Raw genomic sequence first — 14,967 nt, forward strand, 5'->3', positions numbered from 1 at the left:
GGTTGAGTGTGTCTGTGGGCACTTATAAATGGCTGGGGGTAAGAAAGTTGCCCCAAATCTCAGGCTGCCCTAAATCCATGGGACTTGGAGTAACCTAGATAGTGAAGGTGTCCCTGGGTTTTCCTTTTTCTTGATGAAGGCTGGGGTTTCCCACAGCTTCCTCAGCCACTATTTGTGGTGGAAACTGATCCTTCTCTTTTGGTTGCATGGTGCTTTTGCCCTTCTCATTCCCTGAGAGTTCATCACTCCTTGACTGAAGCAGTGACAGCCACTGCAGCCCTCACTCCTTCACGAGACTGTGCCAGTAATAATTTCAACTTCTTTCATTTTCAGAAGTTTCAGCAAATTCAGATTGCAATGCTGGGAAATACAAAGATAGAGGAGATAAGGTAAAACTTCCTGTTAGTTTCTACTTCCTTACTCCCAGATAGGGGTAAGAAAGTAAGAAAAGCAAATTTGCTGTCTGCCAGCTATCCAAGACCCCACTGCTGAACCCACTCCTCTGGAGCTGCACTTGGGATCCACAAGGAAAGTTTACCAGGTGTCTGCAGCAGCCCAGGGGAAGGGATGGGAGGAACCCAGAGGAGGAGGGTCTCAGGGCTTCTGCTGGTCACGGGGATCCCAAGATACATCAGAAAGTCTCTTTTCCCAGCCTGGCCATCGAAGAAGGAGTCAGAATTCTTCTGTTCTCATTCTCAAGGTTGTTTATTATTAAGAAATCGATACCATTCTTTCTCCAACCCACTGCAGGTCTGTCTGGCAGGCTGGGTTGAAGCACACTGGCCACCCTTGGGGTGGTGTTATATTTCATACTAAAAACTATGTGTACATTATTTACCGTAACTTCCCCATACCTATCACCTATGTTAGACAGTGAGCTTCTACCTTAAACCAATCCAAAAGTGCCAACATCACAGCAGAAGATGGAGGCCAAGAAGAAGAAGAAGAAAGGCTGGACAGGCCCAGATTCCTCCATCTTGCCTCCTGAACCCCCATTCTAAAAAATCCCCAAAAAAATCTATTTTTCCCCTCATCATCAACTATTATTCTACTTAAACTCTCTTGACTTGTAATTCTTCATATAAAGGTTGGTAATTGCTTTTTCCAAGGGCTAAATCAAAGGCACAGGGGGGGTCTTGGGCTCTGTGCCAAGGTCTCTGAGCCCCCTGGGCAGGGTCTTGAGCCCTCCAGGGCAGCCAGAGGAATTTCCTGCATTCCAACAGGAGGGTACCAGAGCGTGATGAGCAGAGCCACGCGCTGCCACCCTGCTCCACCCCAGGGCACACCTGGTGCATGCAGAACACCATTTCAGTGCCATCCTCACCATCTCAGTGCTGTCCATCCCCCTGGGCTCACCTGGTGCACACAGACATTGCACTTGTCACAGAGCACCACCTCAGTGCCATCCTGCCCCCAGGGCTCACCTGGTGCACGCAGACATTGCACTTGTCACAGAGCACCATCTCAGTGCCATCCTGCCCCTAGGGCTCACCTGGTGCACGCAGACATTGCACTTGTCACAGAGCACCATCTCAGTGCCATCCTGCCCCCAGGGCTCACCTGGTGCACACAGACATTGCACTTGTCACAGAACACCATCTCGTTGCCGTCCTCCCCCTCGGGCGAGCGGCACACGTCGCACACCACGTCCTCGTCGTACTCGATGCCCAGGCCCTCCTCGGTCTCGATGGCCATGTTCATGTTCTCATAGCACATGGTCTCCAGCTCCTCCAGCACTCGCTCCAGGGTGGGCTCGTCCAGCTCAGGCTTTTCTGCAAGGCACAAGGCAGAGAGTGAAGGCAGAGCCACCAAAGCAGCTCCAGTACAGGCGCCCATCCACCTTCAGGCAGCGTTTGACCAGGGGCTGAGCATTTCAGATGGAAACTCAAGAGCAAATCCACAGCCAGGGTGAAAAGGCTGCTCCTACCTCAGGATGCAGTTTGTATTTCATAGACAGTAACAAAATATTGCTGCTGGCTGAGAGGAGGGAAACCCATTCAGCTGAAGCAATGCGGATAATTGGGGCTGACAGTTTAAATGTTCAAGGAGACAAGTTGTGCAAAGATGCTTTTTGCAGAGAGGGTTCAGACAAGCTTTGGCAACACGAAGTCAGTGCTTTAATTGTTAAAACTGAAAATTGACCATTTTAAGGCCAGTTAAACAGAAATATAAAACTGAAGCCAAAGGCAGAAACTGAGCATAAATGAGGGGGGTATTTTTGTGTTTGGGTTTAGTGAAATCAGGAGGTCAGACCCAGGTGGGTCTTTTATTCCCCCCTCACCAGGACCTTTAATGGAGAGAGGTGGTAGAGATGCTTTACCAGAGCTTTCTCCACAGAGACAACCAGGAGTGTGAGGTCAATAACCAGCAGAGGTTTTTTAGAGCAGCAGCCTCTAGGAGAGAGACACCCAGCTGCCTTTAGACAGGACATGCTGCTGCCCTGTCTACACCACCCAAAATGGTGCCACACAGAAGGCTTGCCCCAGAAGTGCTGCCTCCCACCTGCACACAAAGATCCTGGTGCCACAAATGCAATGTGAGGTCACTCTACGCAAGGAAGAAAATCTGTCAGGAGCAGGGGTGAGGTTCTCCATGAAGCGTTAGAGGCAGAGTTAAGCCCCCATCACACCCTGTGTCCCAATCAGCTCTATGTCATCAGAGAAAGGATGGGGACAACAGAAGTATCAGCAGGATGCAATACAAAACAATTAGACTTTGTAGTTTATTAGTGTGAAATATCTACATCTGGCCAGACAGTGAAGAAGCCTGACCCAAACTGCTGTCCACCCTCCTTGCTGCAAAGCAACGGAAGAAAATACTTCATTTATAAGCAGAGATGGGGAAAAAGGGCCTGAGGAAGAATCCATAAGAACCAGTTACTAATGAAGTGTTCAGTGGAAAATGTGGCATCCTGGTCATCTCTCAAGCCACAGTGTGATGCCCCTGTTCTGGGCTGAACTCTGGGCTGCTCCAAGGCCCCAAGGGATGGGTTGCAGGGGAACCAGCACCTCAGGCTGGATGGGGCTGTCAGAGGCTGCATCTTTCCCCCCATAGCCACTGATCAACCAAAAAAACTCTGTCAAGGGGGAAAGCACCACGTAGGCGAGCTCGGCAAGCACACACACCATTGTCTGCCTTTTTAAGCTCTTCCCCAATGCTTCACTGGCACGGTTTCCCTTGGCTTGACAAGTCCCTGCAAACATCCAGCCTGGCATTTTACACGTCTATGTGGAGTCTGAGATACCATCTAAGACAGACAACACTGCTCCCTATCTCAGCCCTTGCAGGAGCTGGGGCTGCGGTGCTGCAGCGTGCCAAGGAACCTGCTGATACCTGCTGGATCCCGCAGCAGCCCCACTATGGGTGTGGGATCTGAGCCCCAGGCTGGCACAGGCTGCCTGGGGCTCTGCGGCTCAGCAATGTGGAGCATCCTGCACCAGCACAGCGAGTTCTGAGCACCAGGGCTGGGATGGAGCCTCCATCCTGCTCTTGGCACCGCTCCGGTTGGATGTCATGGAAACGTGGCAGGGTTGAGCTTGGAAGGGACCTTAAAGATCTTCCTGTTCCAGCCTCCCCTCCATGGGCAGGGACAAATTCCACGAGACCACGCTGCTCCAAGTGTTCCCTTGAACACTTCCAGCCACAGCTTCTCTGGGTAACCTGTGCCAGAGCCTCTCAACGCTCACAGGGAAAAATTTATTTCCAATATCTAATCTAAATCAATCCACTTTTAACTCAAAGCCATTCCCCCTTGTCCTGTCATTGTCTGCATGTTACAGAGAAAGTCAGAGCATTATTTTTGCCTTACTGGAGTCCCTTTACAAACACACCACCCGAAGTGCACTTGCTCAATGTGACTTTATGTGAGCATTAAACCAGTCCAGCAAGAATATCCTCCTCTTGGTCAGGGTTTAAACTCCCCATCTAGGACTATGAGCCTGGGCACCAGAGTGCCAGTCTGGAGTTACTCCATTCCTCCCAACATTTCAGGCTCTGCTCTTGTGCAAAGCAAAACGATCATCAAGGTGCTCCCAGTGCTTTTCCCCATACACTCTCCAGAGCTGCCCTGTGCTAATGGGAGAGGGCAGGCAGAGAGCTGGCAGCTGCAGGCAGCATGAGGAAGGAAAGGGAGGGGGTTTTCCACAGGAATCAAGAACTCAACCTTGCCCAGGGTCAGGATCATGCTGGCATTGCCACCGTTCCACTTCACCTCGAGTGGAAAGAAGCACCACCTCCTGAATTTTCCACCAGCACCTGCCTAATCCTGGGGAGAAAGTCCATGCTGATCCCAAAATTCCGGCCAGAGGAAGGAGAGAGGGAGAGCAGTGCCTTGGTGGGGTTCCAGCATGCAGCTATTGCAGCCCTAGATGGGAGTATGGATCTCACACACACTCACACACACAGAGGCACTCTCCCACTCCATTTAGGTGTAATTACATCAGGAATGTGTTTGCCAAGCCTCATCCCAAACACCTCGGAGCTCATTGAATTGACAATTGCACTTGATGGGGATGAAGCGATTAATCGTTTGTGAAACACTAAACAATGGGGCCTGGGGGTGAAGTGCTTTTTCCATTTGTGCTCCATTTATCTCCTTCTGTATCGCATGAAGTTTGTGCTACTGAACTCCATTCATAAAATTGTCATCTTTCTGGCTGCAAAAGCTCTCTCTTTATTGATCGTGGCCAGCTAAACAGCAAACAAAAATATCCTCCACCAAAACACTCCCTGTGTGCACATGCACAAGTGACACTATTATGGTCCCCAGAGAAGGAAAGCAAAGACAGACAACTGATACTGGCTACAGTTAACAAATCCAGTGATGTCCACATTTGGGACCATCCCCACATCAGCAGACTCTACCTGATGACCAAGAGAACAGTATTTACATCTGGTGGTGTCAAGGTCTCAGGCAAGAAAACAAAAGTTATTCTGAGCCCCCACAGAAGACAGCAGTGATAGTCATGAACTTCACAGTTTGTCTGGAGGGACACAGGCAGATGTGAGGCTTCAATCCCGTGCCAATATAATCCCCGGCTATTTAGCTCAAAACACTGACACAGGGGGAGAATGTGCCATCACCCCTTCCAGGAGGCCACCCACACCCTTTCCCCATTAACACTGAGCTCATTAACCATGATGGGCTTTGATGTGGCCACCCAGCCTCCCCGGAACAGCCCAGTATTGCCCCACAGTGGGAAGGGTGTAATCCAGGGAATGTGCCTCCCACAGCATCTCAGAGGAGAAATCTGTCCCCTGCTTGCACAGGGCAGGATGCTGCAGGGCAGCACCTTCCCAGCTAAGGGAAGCACCAGAAAATGGGATTTCTTCAGAAATGGAGGAGAATGACAGATAATGATGCACTACAGGAGGTCTCCAGATCTGATTCATGAAAAGAAAACATGAAAGAACTTTGCTCCAAGCAATAAAGTCATCTCTGTGTGTCTGTCAGGGTCTGCAGTGATCCCTGCAGCTCCTCAGCATCCCCATCACCCCAGGAGCTCCCAACTGCACAGCTCAGCCCTTACAACTGCCCACACAGCACCTGAAACACGGAATTTTAACCCTGTGTCCCAAAGGAACTGGGGTTACTGGGCTGGCCCTGCAGCCACAGAGCCACGCTGGGGAGAAGCACCAGGCAATTCCTCCACACAACACCGCCCTCCCTACAATTATTCCTGTAATATTGTAATTTATGTGGCATGAAGGAGCAATATTCTTCTGCTAAATGAATTCTCAGCTACTCCTTGTCGTGGTGGGAGCCAACCCACTGCGAGGGGACGAAAAAAATAGCTGGAGAGCCACCTTTCACAAAATAGAGACTATTTCTGACTGAACTGTGCTCCATTAATATCAATTTACTGAAACAATAAATCCTTTCCCCCTGTGAAGAACACCTGGAGACAGAAACAGCTCATGAACAAACAGCTATCAGGAGTGCAGGCTGTGCCATTCGCTGATTCACAGACTATAAACCTGGGAGTCTGCTTTTCAGGAAAGATAGATAGATAGATAGATAGATAGATAGATAGATAGATAGATAGATAGACATACATACACACATATATTTATATATTATATAAGTATAATTAATACTTTAATTATATTATAACATATAATATAATATATTATATATTAATATAATAAATATAATATATTTATTATATTAATATATAATAAAATGTATTTCTATATATTAAAAAGAAGTAAAATTACTGCTTTTTAAAATTATAATTAAAAAGGGAAAGCAACTGTGAGGTGATGTAGGCTTGTCTCTGACTATCTTTGCAAACCCGAGGTGAAAGAATGACGGGTCCCTGATGGGCTGGGGCGTTCACACATGGTACAGAGACCACACAGTGCAGGAATCTCCTTCCAGCTCCCTGGCCCTCCAGCTCGCCCTGGGCAAGCCACTTCAAACCCGTCTGCTTTGTCACCTGTGGGGACACCAGCCACCTGTGTGCTCTAGTGGGGACACCAGCCACCCTGCCCCGGGCTGAGTGCCCCCTGGGCATCCTGCGGGACATCAGGGGATGGCAGCCAACCAACCCCCTGAGCACCACAGCAGAGCACTGGGACTCCCAGAGCCACCTCCATCCCACCACCTGCAGCCACACAGCCCTTGGACCATGCAGCAACTGTACATCAATCTTTCATCAGTGTTATTTATAAACAGACCCCGCGTGCAAAGCGGGACCAACACACAAACAGTGAACTGAGCATCCACAGCGAAACCTCCAGACATTTTGTTACAAACACAGCCTACTAATGCACTTAAAAGATTTACAGGAACCAATTAGCACCCTTTCTGCCACCCACCGACATCAATTATTGCTCAAATTTAAGATGATGACAAAATGTTTCAGAAGGCACTTTGGAAGCTGCAGAGATGCTGGGCTCTGACAGGGCTGTCCTGGAGCACTCCTGATGAAAGCCTCCTCACCCCATCAGCAGCAGAGCTGGAGTGCTGCTGGAAACTGCTGCAATTACTGCCAGGAATTATGGAAACAGCACAACAGCGACTTGATGTAAAAACTGATTGTGCTGACAACGTGGAGGGAAAATGTCCCACTGATCTCCCACCCTGCTAATCCATACATTAATACATCACATACAAACTATTAATACAGTCATTTACACGTGGTATTGATTATCTGTATCTCTGAGGAGATAAATAAGCTCAGATCCAGAGGCTTGTGATGTTTTACAGAGGGGAATGGCTTCAAACTGACAGAGGGCAGGTTTAGATTGGATATCAGGAAGAAATTCTTCCCTGTGAGGTGCTGAGGCCCTGGCACAGGTTGCCCAGAGAAGCTGTCGCTGCCCCATCCCTTGGAAGTGTCCAAGGCCAGGTTGGATGGGGTTTGGAGCAACCTGGGACAGTGGAAGCTGCCCCTGCCCATTGCAGGGGGTGGGAATGGGATGAGCTTTAAGGTCCCTTCCAAACCAAACCATTCCACAATTCTGTCCCAGCGTGTCCTGCACAGCGGGACATGGACACACGGTGGTGGGCAGCAGCTGCCAACAGGCTGTGCCTGGGGAGTGCCAGCTCCTGCCTCAGGGGGAGAAAGGGGCTCCCAGAATCCCAGAAGGATGCAGTGGGATGGGAGCAGCCTCAGAGTGCGACACCCAGGAATGGCAGGGTGGGAAGGAGCCGCTCTGTGAGGAGCAGGACTGACAGCACCCTCTGCTCCACCGAGCACATGGTGCCCAGGGTACCCCACTGACTGCAGCTTCCTTCACATCTACTGACCAATCTCACCTCCAGCAGGGAGGGATCAGCTCATTAGCACACAGACACATCTCAAACATGCAAGCACTGAATTCCACCCGGAGCTTCAAAAGCAATCCATGTGACCTTTGCATGTTCCTGCCATAAAATACCAGGAACACCTCCAGCTCCAAAGATAGAAGCTGTGGTGGGCATATGTGAGCAGAATACACCATATGGATTAAGTCAAGGGAATACTTAGAAATGTCGACTCTGCCTTCAGCAAAATTGATTCCGACAACAATTTCAGCAATTTCTTGAGGATTTTCCGTGTGTTTATGAAGTGTCCATCACTGCAAAAGGATCTTTCAGCCTTGCTCTTTGAAGTCTCTCTAGCTGCACTCTTACAATAGCTTTGGATTTAGTAGAGATCACAAAACACAGCATAAAATGTTAATGTAAAAATGAAGATTTATGGCATGGCTGCTGTCTAAAAGGACAGGCCTGTGCTGCCTGGAGTGGCATGGACATTAATCTGGCTCCAGGCTCCATTCAGTCTTCTTCAGATCCACTTTTTTTACAATCTCATATTGCAGCAGCAACAAATAAAACACTTAGGCATGCCTAAATACTGACTTCATCTCTAGGACACAAAGGTTCTTTAAACAGCACATTTCCATCGAGTACAGCAACAGCTACTGAGGCATCTTACTAGGGGGTTTAAAACTATTTAAAGCTGTTTCATGTTTGAAACTTTTGCTTTTCATGTGAAACCTTTGCTTTCTGGAGCAATTCCACTTAATTGGGAGAGGAGTCAGCAGGCAGAATGCAGAGAGCTGGAGCTATCTGGAGGTTTATCTGATCTTGGTGATAAAATTCCATCCCTGGGGTGACCTAAAAAGGACTGGAAAAGGCATGTGCTGTGTGCTACGTAGAGCCACAAAAGGCGAGCTGGATGATCTCATAGGTGTTTTCCAGCTCTCCTCCCCACACATCCTCAGGAGCCAGTCAGAGATCTGGATCCTTCTTTGTCATTAAATATTTTGGGAATGACATACTGTGCCCCTGCACAGCCCAGTGACAACAGTTCAGCCAAACACCCGTGAAGAATTTAAACTTCTGCCTACCTCCTAAATTAAGGCTGGGAGATAACTCCTGGCTCCTCTGAATGGGAGGACAGGCTGCCATTCTCTAGTTAAGTCATGTTAATGATCTTGGAGATTAGCAAAGCAGGTTTGGAGATCTCAGGGAGTCATTAACAGTGTCATTAATGTCAAGGGCTTCCGGGAGAAAGAGCTATTTATGGACTGCCTTGGGTGCTGAAGGGCACCCAAATCCCATCCTGGCTTTTCCCATCTGGGAAGCAGAGGGAGCAAAGCCCTGCTCTGGCCCAGCCTAGGAGCTGAGCAGCAACAGATTTGCCACAGCTTTCCTCTACGAGCACCCAAACCCCATCACTTCCATGGGCAGGAAGATGCATCCCCTCAAAGAAGCACAATGACCTCCAGGCTCCACAGCAGGCACAGCTCCCAAGGGTGATGTGACCATGGCCCTGCAGCCAGGAGCACCAACTCCCATCCAGCTTCCCACCTGCCAAACCCCCAGCTCCCCACAGCAGCAGGGATGGGGCATTATCAAAGCCACATCTCTTCCAAGTCACTGGAAAAAATGTACCACAAGTAGAGAATTTGGGAGGAGTGGGGAAGGGGGAAAGATACCAGAATCTATTGGGTTGAAGCTGTATCTGCAGTGGATTTCACATGCCAAACATTGGTTTTCAAAGCTACTCTCTCTCCAGCACATTTAAGGCTCAGCCAGTAATGACAGAGCCTCCTGAGTGACAGGAATGGGCTGGAGAAGCAGGAATGGACAGGAATGGGCAGTGATGCTCTCTGCACCACCACTGCTGGGATCACCTCAGTCCTATCACCATCTAGAGCTGGTGATGGCAGGAAGGCTCAAGGGCTTCCTCAGACTCTGTGGTTTCATCCAGCCATCTCCTAAGGACACTCCTTGGAAAAGGTGACTGGCTGATAAACAATGAGATGGAGGGGAAAAAATGCAGCTTGCTCAGAATGGCTGGGGTCAGCACAAAGCACTGCCTGTGTCCAGACCTGGGATGGCTTCCCTGGGATGCTGAGGTGCCAGCCACACCAAGAGCAGGGCTACGGCTGGGATAAAGCTCAGCCTAAACCTCCCCTCCTAAACTCAACTCACTCCCAAGGCAGAGCTGCTGGAGAAGCTGCCCCTCTAGCCCAGCACTCGTGGGGTTGGCACCTCCCAGCCCAAAGGTGACATGGGGACAGCCAGCTCCTGTCTGGCCTGGGGCAGGACCTTCCAACTGTCTCCACCTTCCATCACCCCTGGAGCTCCACAGCTGGAAACCGCATTTGAAACAGAATACTCTGAAGAAATAATAAAGCAAGGCAAATTTAATCCAACTGAGCTGGAGAAGCCAAATCTCTGCCCACTTCATTTCTAGAGACTTGTGAAATACACACAAGAGGAAGTGGAAATAGAGACAATGCTTCTCTGGAGCCCAGAGACATTCTGGTGGCCCTGCAGCTGTGGAGATGGTGAGGGAAATGTAGCAGGGGGTACAGTGAAGGCACAGTGAGGTCAGAATGATGCCCAGTGTGGTTGAAGGTGGTTTCTTGGTGCAGCAGCAGCAGCTGTGCATGGTTAGGAAGGATGGATCCTCTGAAAGTCCTGAGCAGGACTGAGGCACTTGGCTCTATCCAGCAGCACCCTCTGCTCAGCACAAGGACTTCAGTGCAGCTCCAGTGCCTCAGAACCTGTGTGTGCTTATGACAGAGCTGGGGCTGCTGATACAGGAGCAGCTAGTGAGGGCAGAACTGACTTGTCACTTCTCTGTGATGCTACAGGCTCCACCGTGTTGAGATTATGGGAAATCCAATATACAGGATACCTATACCAGATATTCACACAAACTGTGAAAGCAGCTTCTAAAACTTTCTCAAGGTCATGGTAACAAAATTTCATTGTAAACCATGAGTACACCAGAAGGACAGATCTTTCAAAACCAACATCAGTCACTGTCATGGCCAACTTCTGAGCTTGTCTGTGCTCCATGCAAGCTCATTGAACTGCATCTTCCTGACCTCATCCTGAATCCTGCTGCAGCCCTCAACCAGCTGCCTGGGAGAGCCACACAACCCTCCTGCTCCACAGGGCACTGTCCCATCTGCTCAAGTATCTGTAAAATCCTTTCCCCCACTCCTGAAAGGCCTTTGCCACCAGGCCTAACCCTTCATGCAGGCACACTTGAGCCCTCACTGACCTCTCAAGGTGAATGCTTTACTGAGGTATTGCTCTTACCTGCAGGGCAGCAGCCGCACCACAGCAACGCTTCCCTAACAAGGACTGGAAAATCCCTCCACAGTCTGGCAGGGCTACACACACCCAGGGGTCTGTGCCAACAAATCTGCCCAGCAGACCATGCTAAGCTAGTGCCAGTGGTCAAATTCCAAGCTCAGGTAGTTGCACTTGACTAAAATCCACTAAAGGATTTGAAGAATGTGCAGTGATATAACAGCAGTGATGCAGGCAATGTTAGGCTGTGATATCTAGAGAATGCCTGGAACAAGAAACAAGCAGGACCAGGCTTTCTGACAGTTCTTCTTCAAGGCTTTTAGTTCCACATGTTTACTCAAAAATGCCCACTGTGGGACAGCCAGGGCAGAAAGAAAACAAAGGCAGCAATACTCACCCATCTCCTTGAGCTCCATGTTAACAAGCTCCAACCAGCAGGCATCGAGCTCGTCCAGGTCATAGCGGCTCATGCCCTGCAGGTAAGTCCTTGTAGCCTCTGAGATCTCAGAGCCAGGCAGGCTGCTGGGTGAAACCTGTGAGAGTGAGCTCTCCAGCTGGGGGATGATCCTGGAAGGAAAGAAGGGGAGGTTCAGAAAGAGCTACAACTCAGAAAAATATCCTGTTTCTTGCCATGGAGGGTGAGAGCACACTGGGCACTTGACTCTGTGAAGGAAAACAAAGCCACTGCACCTAAAGTCAATCCAAGCACTGACAAGACAGCCTCAGGAGAGCAACTACAGCAAGAGTGCTCCCATTCACCCTCAGAAATTACTCTTTACATGAGAAAAATGAGGTGCAGTGGAGATGATGCTCCAAGCACTGACAGCAAACCCCCCCAGGCATTACCTGCTCCATGAACACCTCCAGTGAGCCCACATCCACTGGGCAGCTCTTTGGCACTGGGGAACATCCCATGGTGGCCCGTGAGATTTGTTCTGAGTGCTCTCTAATCACAACCACGGGGATGGGGAGAGGAGCTGCCTCGTGTGCTGCAAACTCCCTGCACAGAGAGGAACCAGGCTCTGGCTGTCAGCAATTCTGCCTTTCTCTGGCAGCTCTGCAGCAATATGCATGAGACTTGCCATGCACATGTCAGCAGTGTCACGCCTCATGACATGCAGGCAGAGGACAGGCTGGAAATGAGAAGCAGCCTGTGGTGCCAGCTGACACATCTCAGAGAGGCTGGGAGCTGGAGCTTGCTGCAGGATTTGCACAGCTCACATTTCCTCCCTGAAATCCACCTCCTGGCACAGAGAGCAAGCCAGAAAGATGCTGCAAAGAAACAGCAACCAAACACACCTCACTGCAGCACAGCTTCTCCCCATGCAGAGCTGGAGGACCCAGCCCTACTCTTGCACCAGGGCCAGCTGGGAAGGCTGCTGGTCCCTGCAAGACTTTTATCTGCCTTCTGTCCTGCTAATGTCAGAGCATTGAGTGCCTTGTGCTCTGGGATGTGTCTGGGGCAGAGCCATGGTGTCCATCACAGAACCAGATGAGCTGTGGTACCAGGTGCTCCAAGGTCTGTATGTGCCAGGGAGAGACACCTGAGCCCAGCTGTCCTTGGGAATGAGACCCTGCCTGCCTTGCCAAGGTTGGGAAGGAAATCTGTGGCAGGGCAGGAAAATGAACATGGAGTTCCTACAGAGCCAGACATGCAGTTTAATTGCTGTCCTCTGTGGTCACAAACACTGGAGGCACTTCCAGAGCCACCAGCAGGAGAAGCATTATGGCTCAGAGAGAAAAGCATCAAGAAATTGGTTCTTCTTATCTCTTTTGCTTTACTTGCCCCACAGTAAATTGAAAATAAACATGGACCCAATGTCCAATCTCCAAATTTAAGGTAAAGAATCAAAAAGAGCCACATGGAAGGACAGCTCAGTCCCCACATTTGAGAACAACCTCACTGTAATCCAGGACAGCACCTGGAGATTCACTGACTTCTCTAATGCAGACATTAGAGGGATGCTCCAGCCACAGCTTCAGGACTGGCATCTAAGGAGCTCCCAAACCCTTAAAATCAGAGAATCACACAATAGATGGGTTTGGAGGGAACCTTAAAGATCATCTAGTTCCACCCCTCCCTGCCATGGGCAGGGACAATTTCCACCATCCCAGGTTGCTCCAAGCCCCATCCATCCTGGCCTTGGAACTTCCAGGGATAGAGCAATCAACAGCTTCTCTGGGCAACCTGTGCCAGGGCCTCACCACCCTCACAGGGAAGAATTTCTTCCTAACATCTAATCTAAATCTGCCCTCTGTCAGCTCAAAGCTATTCCCCTCTGTCTAATCACTACATACCTATCTAAAAACTCCCTGTCCAGCCTTTCTTGTAGCCCCTTTAGCCACTGGAAGATGCTATTAACAAAAAAATAAAGCAAGAGCTGCTGGTACAATGTACAATTGGTTCACATCAGACTGAACCTCTCCTTTTCATGAGCCCAAGTCAGGGTCAGCCCTCACAGAGACAGAACCTGGGTGTGGGAGCAGCCAGGCTGGGCACAGCCTTGTGCTACAGGAGAGAGAAAACCACTCCTCCACCTGCAATGAATGCTTCTGTTGGGGAGAGCTGCCTGAGCAGCACGAGGTCAGGGCCATAAGCCCTCACTAAGCCAAGTTACACAAGCTGCTCACCCCAAAGCCCCTGCAACAGGTGATGCTCTGACACCGAGCCAGCCGCGGATGCTCGGGATGGCAGGAGCAAAGAGCTGCTATTTTTACCCTGGCACGAACCTGCAAAGATTAATGCTCTGTGTACACATCAAAGGAGTACCCTGAACAGGTCATTCACTGCACTGACATCACTGAAATGCACTCAGTGTGATGAGGATGCTGGTGTGACTGGAGCTGTTGTCATCTCATCACAGGGGTTCCATGCTGTTGTCTCCTTATCACAAAAGCTCCAAACCTTCTTGGTGTTTCTTGTGGGTAGCTCCTCAGAGCACTGACTCTTTCTTCTCCACAAAGCAGCCAACTGACTCCAACCCCTGCCCAACCAGCCACCCCACTCTTTTATAGCACTCTTCTTCTCTTTGGGTACAGCTGTGGCCTGGTAAAGTCAGGCCTGTTCCTAATCTTTGGTAATTGGCCCAGCAGGAACTCCTTAGGGGTGAGATTACTTTCTACACTATCTTTATTTTCTTATATTCTGTCCCCCTACATGGAGCAACCCCTTGGGGTTACCTCACACAGTGCATCCAGTACTACCCACCAAGAGGAGTGTGTGGGACCAGCCCCTGCCTGAGCCTGGGCACATCCACTTCCACCTGGGCACACAGCTCCACCTCCTTTCTGCAGGAATCTCGTGGAGAAGTTTTGCTGAACCTGATGCTCAGGGACAGGAGACAAGTGACAGTCACCTCGAGTCATGTACCCCCCTCCCCAGTGCTCCCAATATCCCCAAACCTGGATTCATTCAGACTCTCAAACCTGGATTCATGTTCAGACTCTCAAACCTGGACTCATGTTCAGACTCTCAGGTTCTGGCTGTGCACAGTCCCTGGTGATGCAGAGAGCACAGGGACCTCAGGGGCTCACTGATGGTAGCAGCTCCACCAGTGCTCAGGGTCCAGCTCTTTCTGACACTGTAATTAAATGCAGTTTGCTTTGGTTTAATGGGAACTGGCACTTGTAGAGGGACATTTTGCCTCTCACCACGTCACTGATGATGAAGATCACGGTAATGAAGATACCAACATCTAACAAGCTGACCAGCACTCTGTTAAAGGTTTGAAACATGCCAGTGCAGGGATGGCAGGTGCCTCTCCCCATCTGGGAGTGCAGGGATCAGGGAGGGATGATCAGGTGCTGCAGCTCTCAGCACTTTCCTACAAGGAATAAGCATTAATATGAAAAGTATCTTCCTAAGAGGATCACTAAACTTTACTTTTGAAGTTTACTCCCCATAACCCCATGCTGGTCTGGCA

The 14,967-nt window shown here is 49.8% G+C and overlaps 1 protein-coding gene across 3 annotated transcripts in view; it reads right to left on the minus strand.

Annotated features, from left to right (window-relative positions):
- The window catches only part of JADE2 (jade family PHD finger 2), a 74,515-nt gene that overhangs the window by 25,292 nt on the left and 34,256 nt on the right, over positions 1-14,967 (minus strand). For all 3 annotated transcript variants that reach the window (XM_058035120.1, XM_058035118.1, XM_058035119.1), the window contains 2 exons: positions 11,442-11,611; positions 1,561-1,772 (listed from right to left, as the gene is read on the minus strand). In XM_058035120.1, the coding sequence (XP_057891103.1) occupies positions 1,561-1,772; positions 11,442-11,611 (382 nt within the window). The remainder of the gene's footprint in view (positions 1-1,560; positions 1,773-11,441; positions 11,612-14,967) is intronic.

This window comes from Melospiza georgiana, chromosome 15 (assembly GCF_028018845.1).
Source record: "Melospiza georgiana isolate bMelGeo1 chromosome 15, bMelGeo1.pri, whole genome shotgun sequence".
Lineage (NCBI taxonomy): Eukaryota > Metazoa > Chordata > Aves > Passeriformes > Passerellidae > Melospiza > Melospiza georgiana.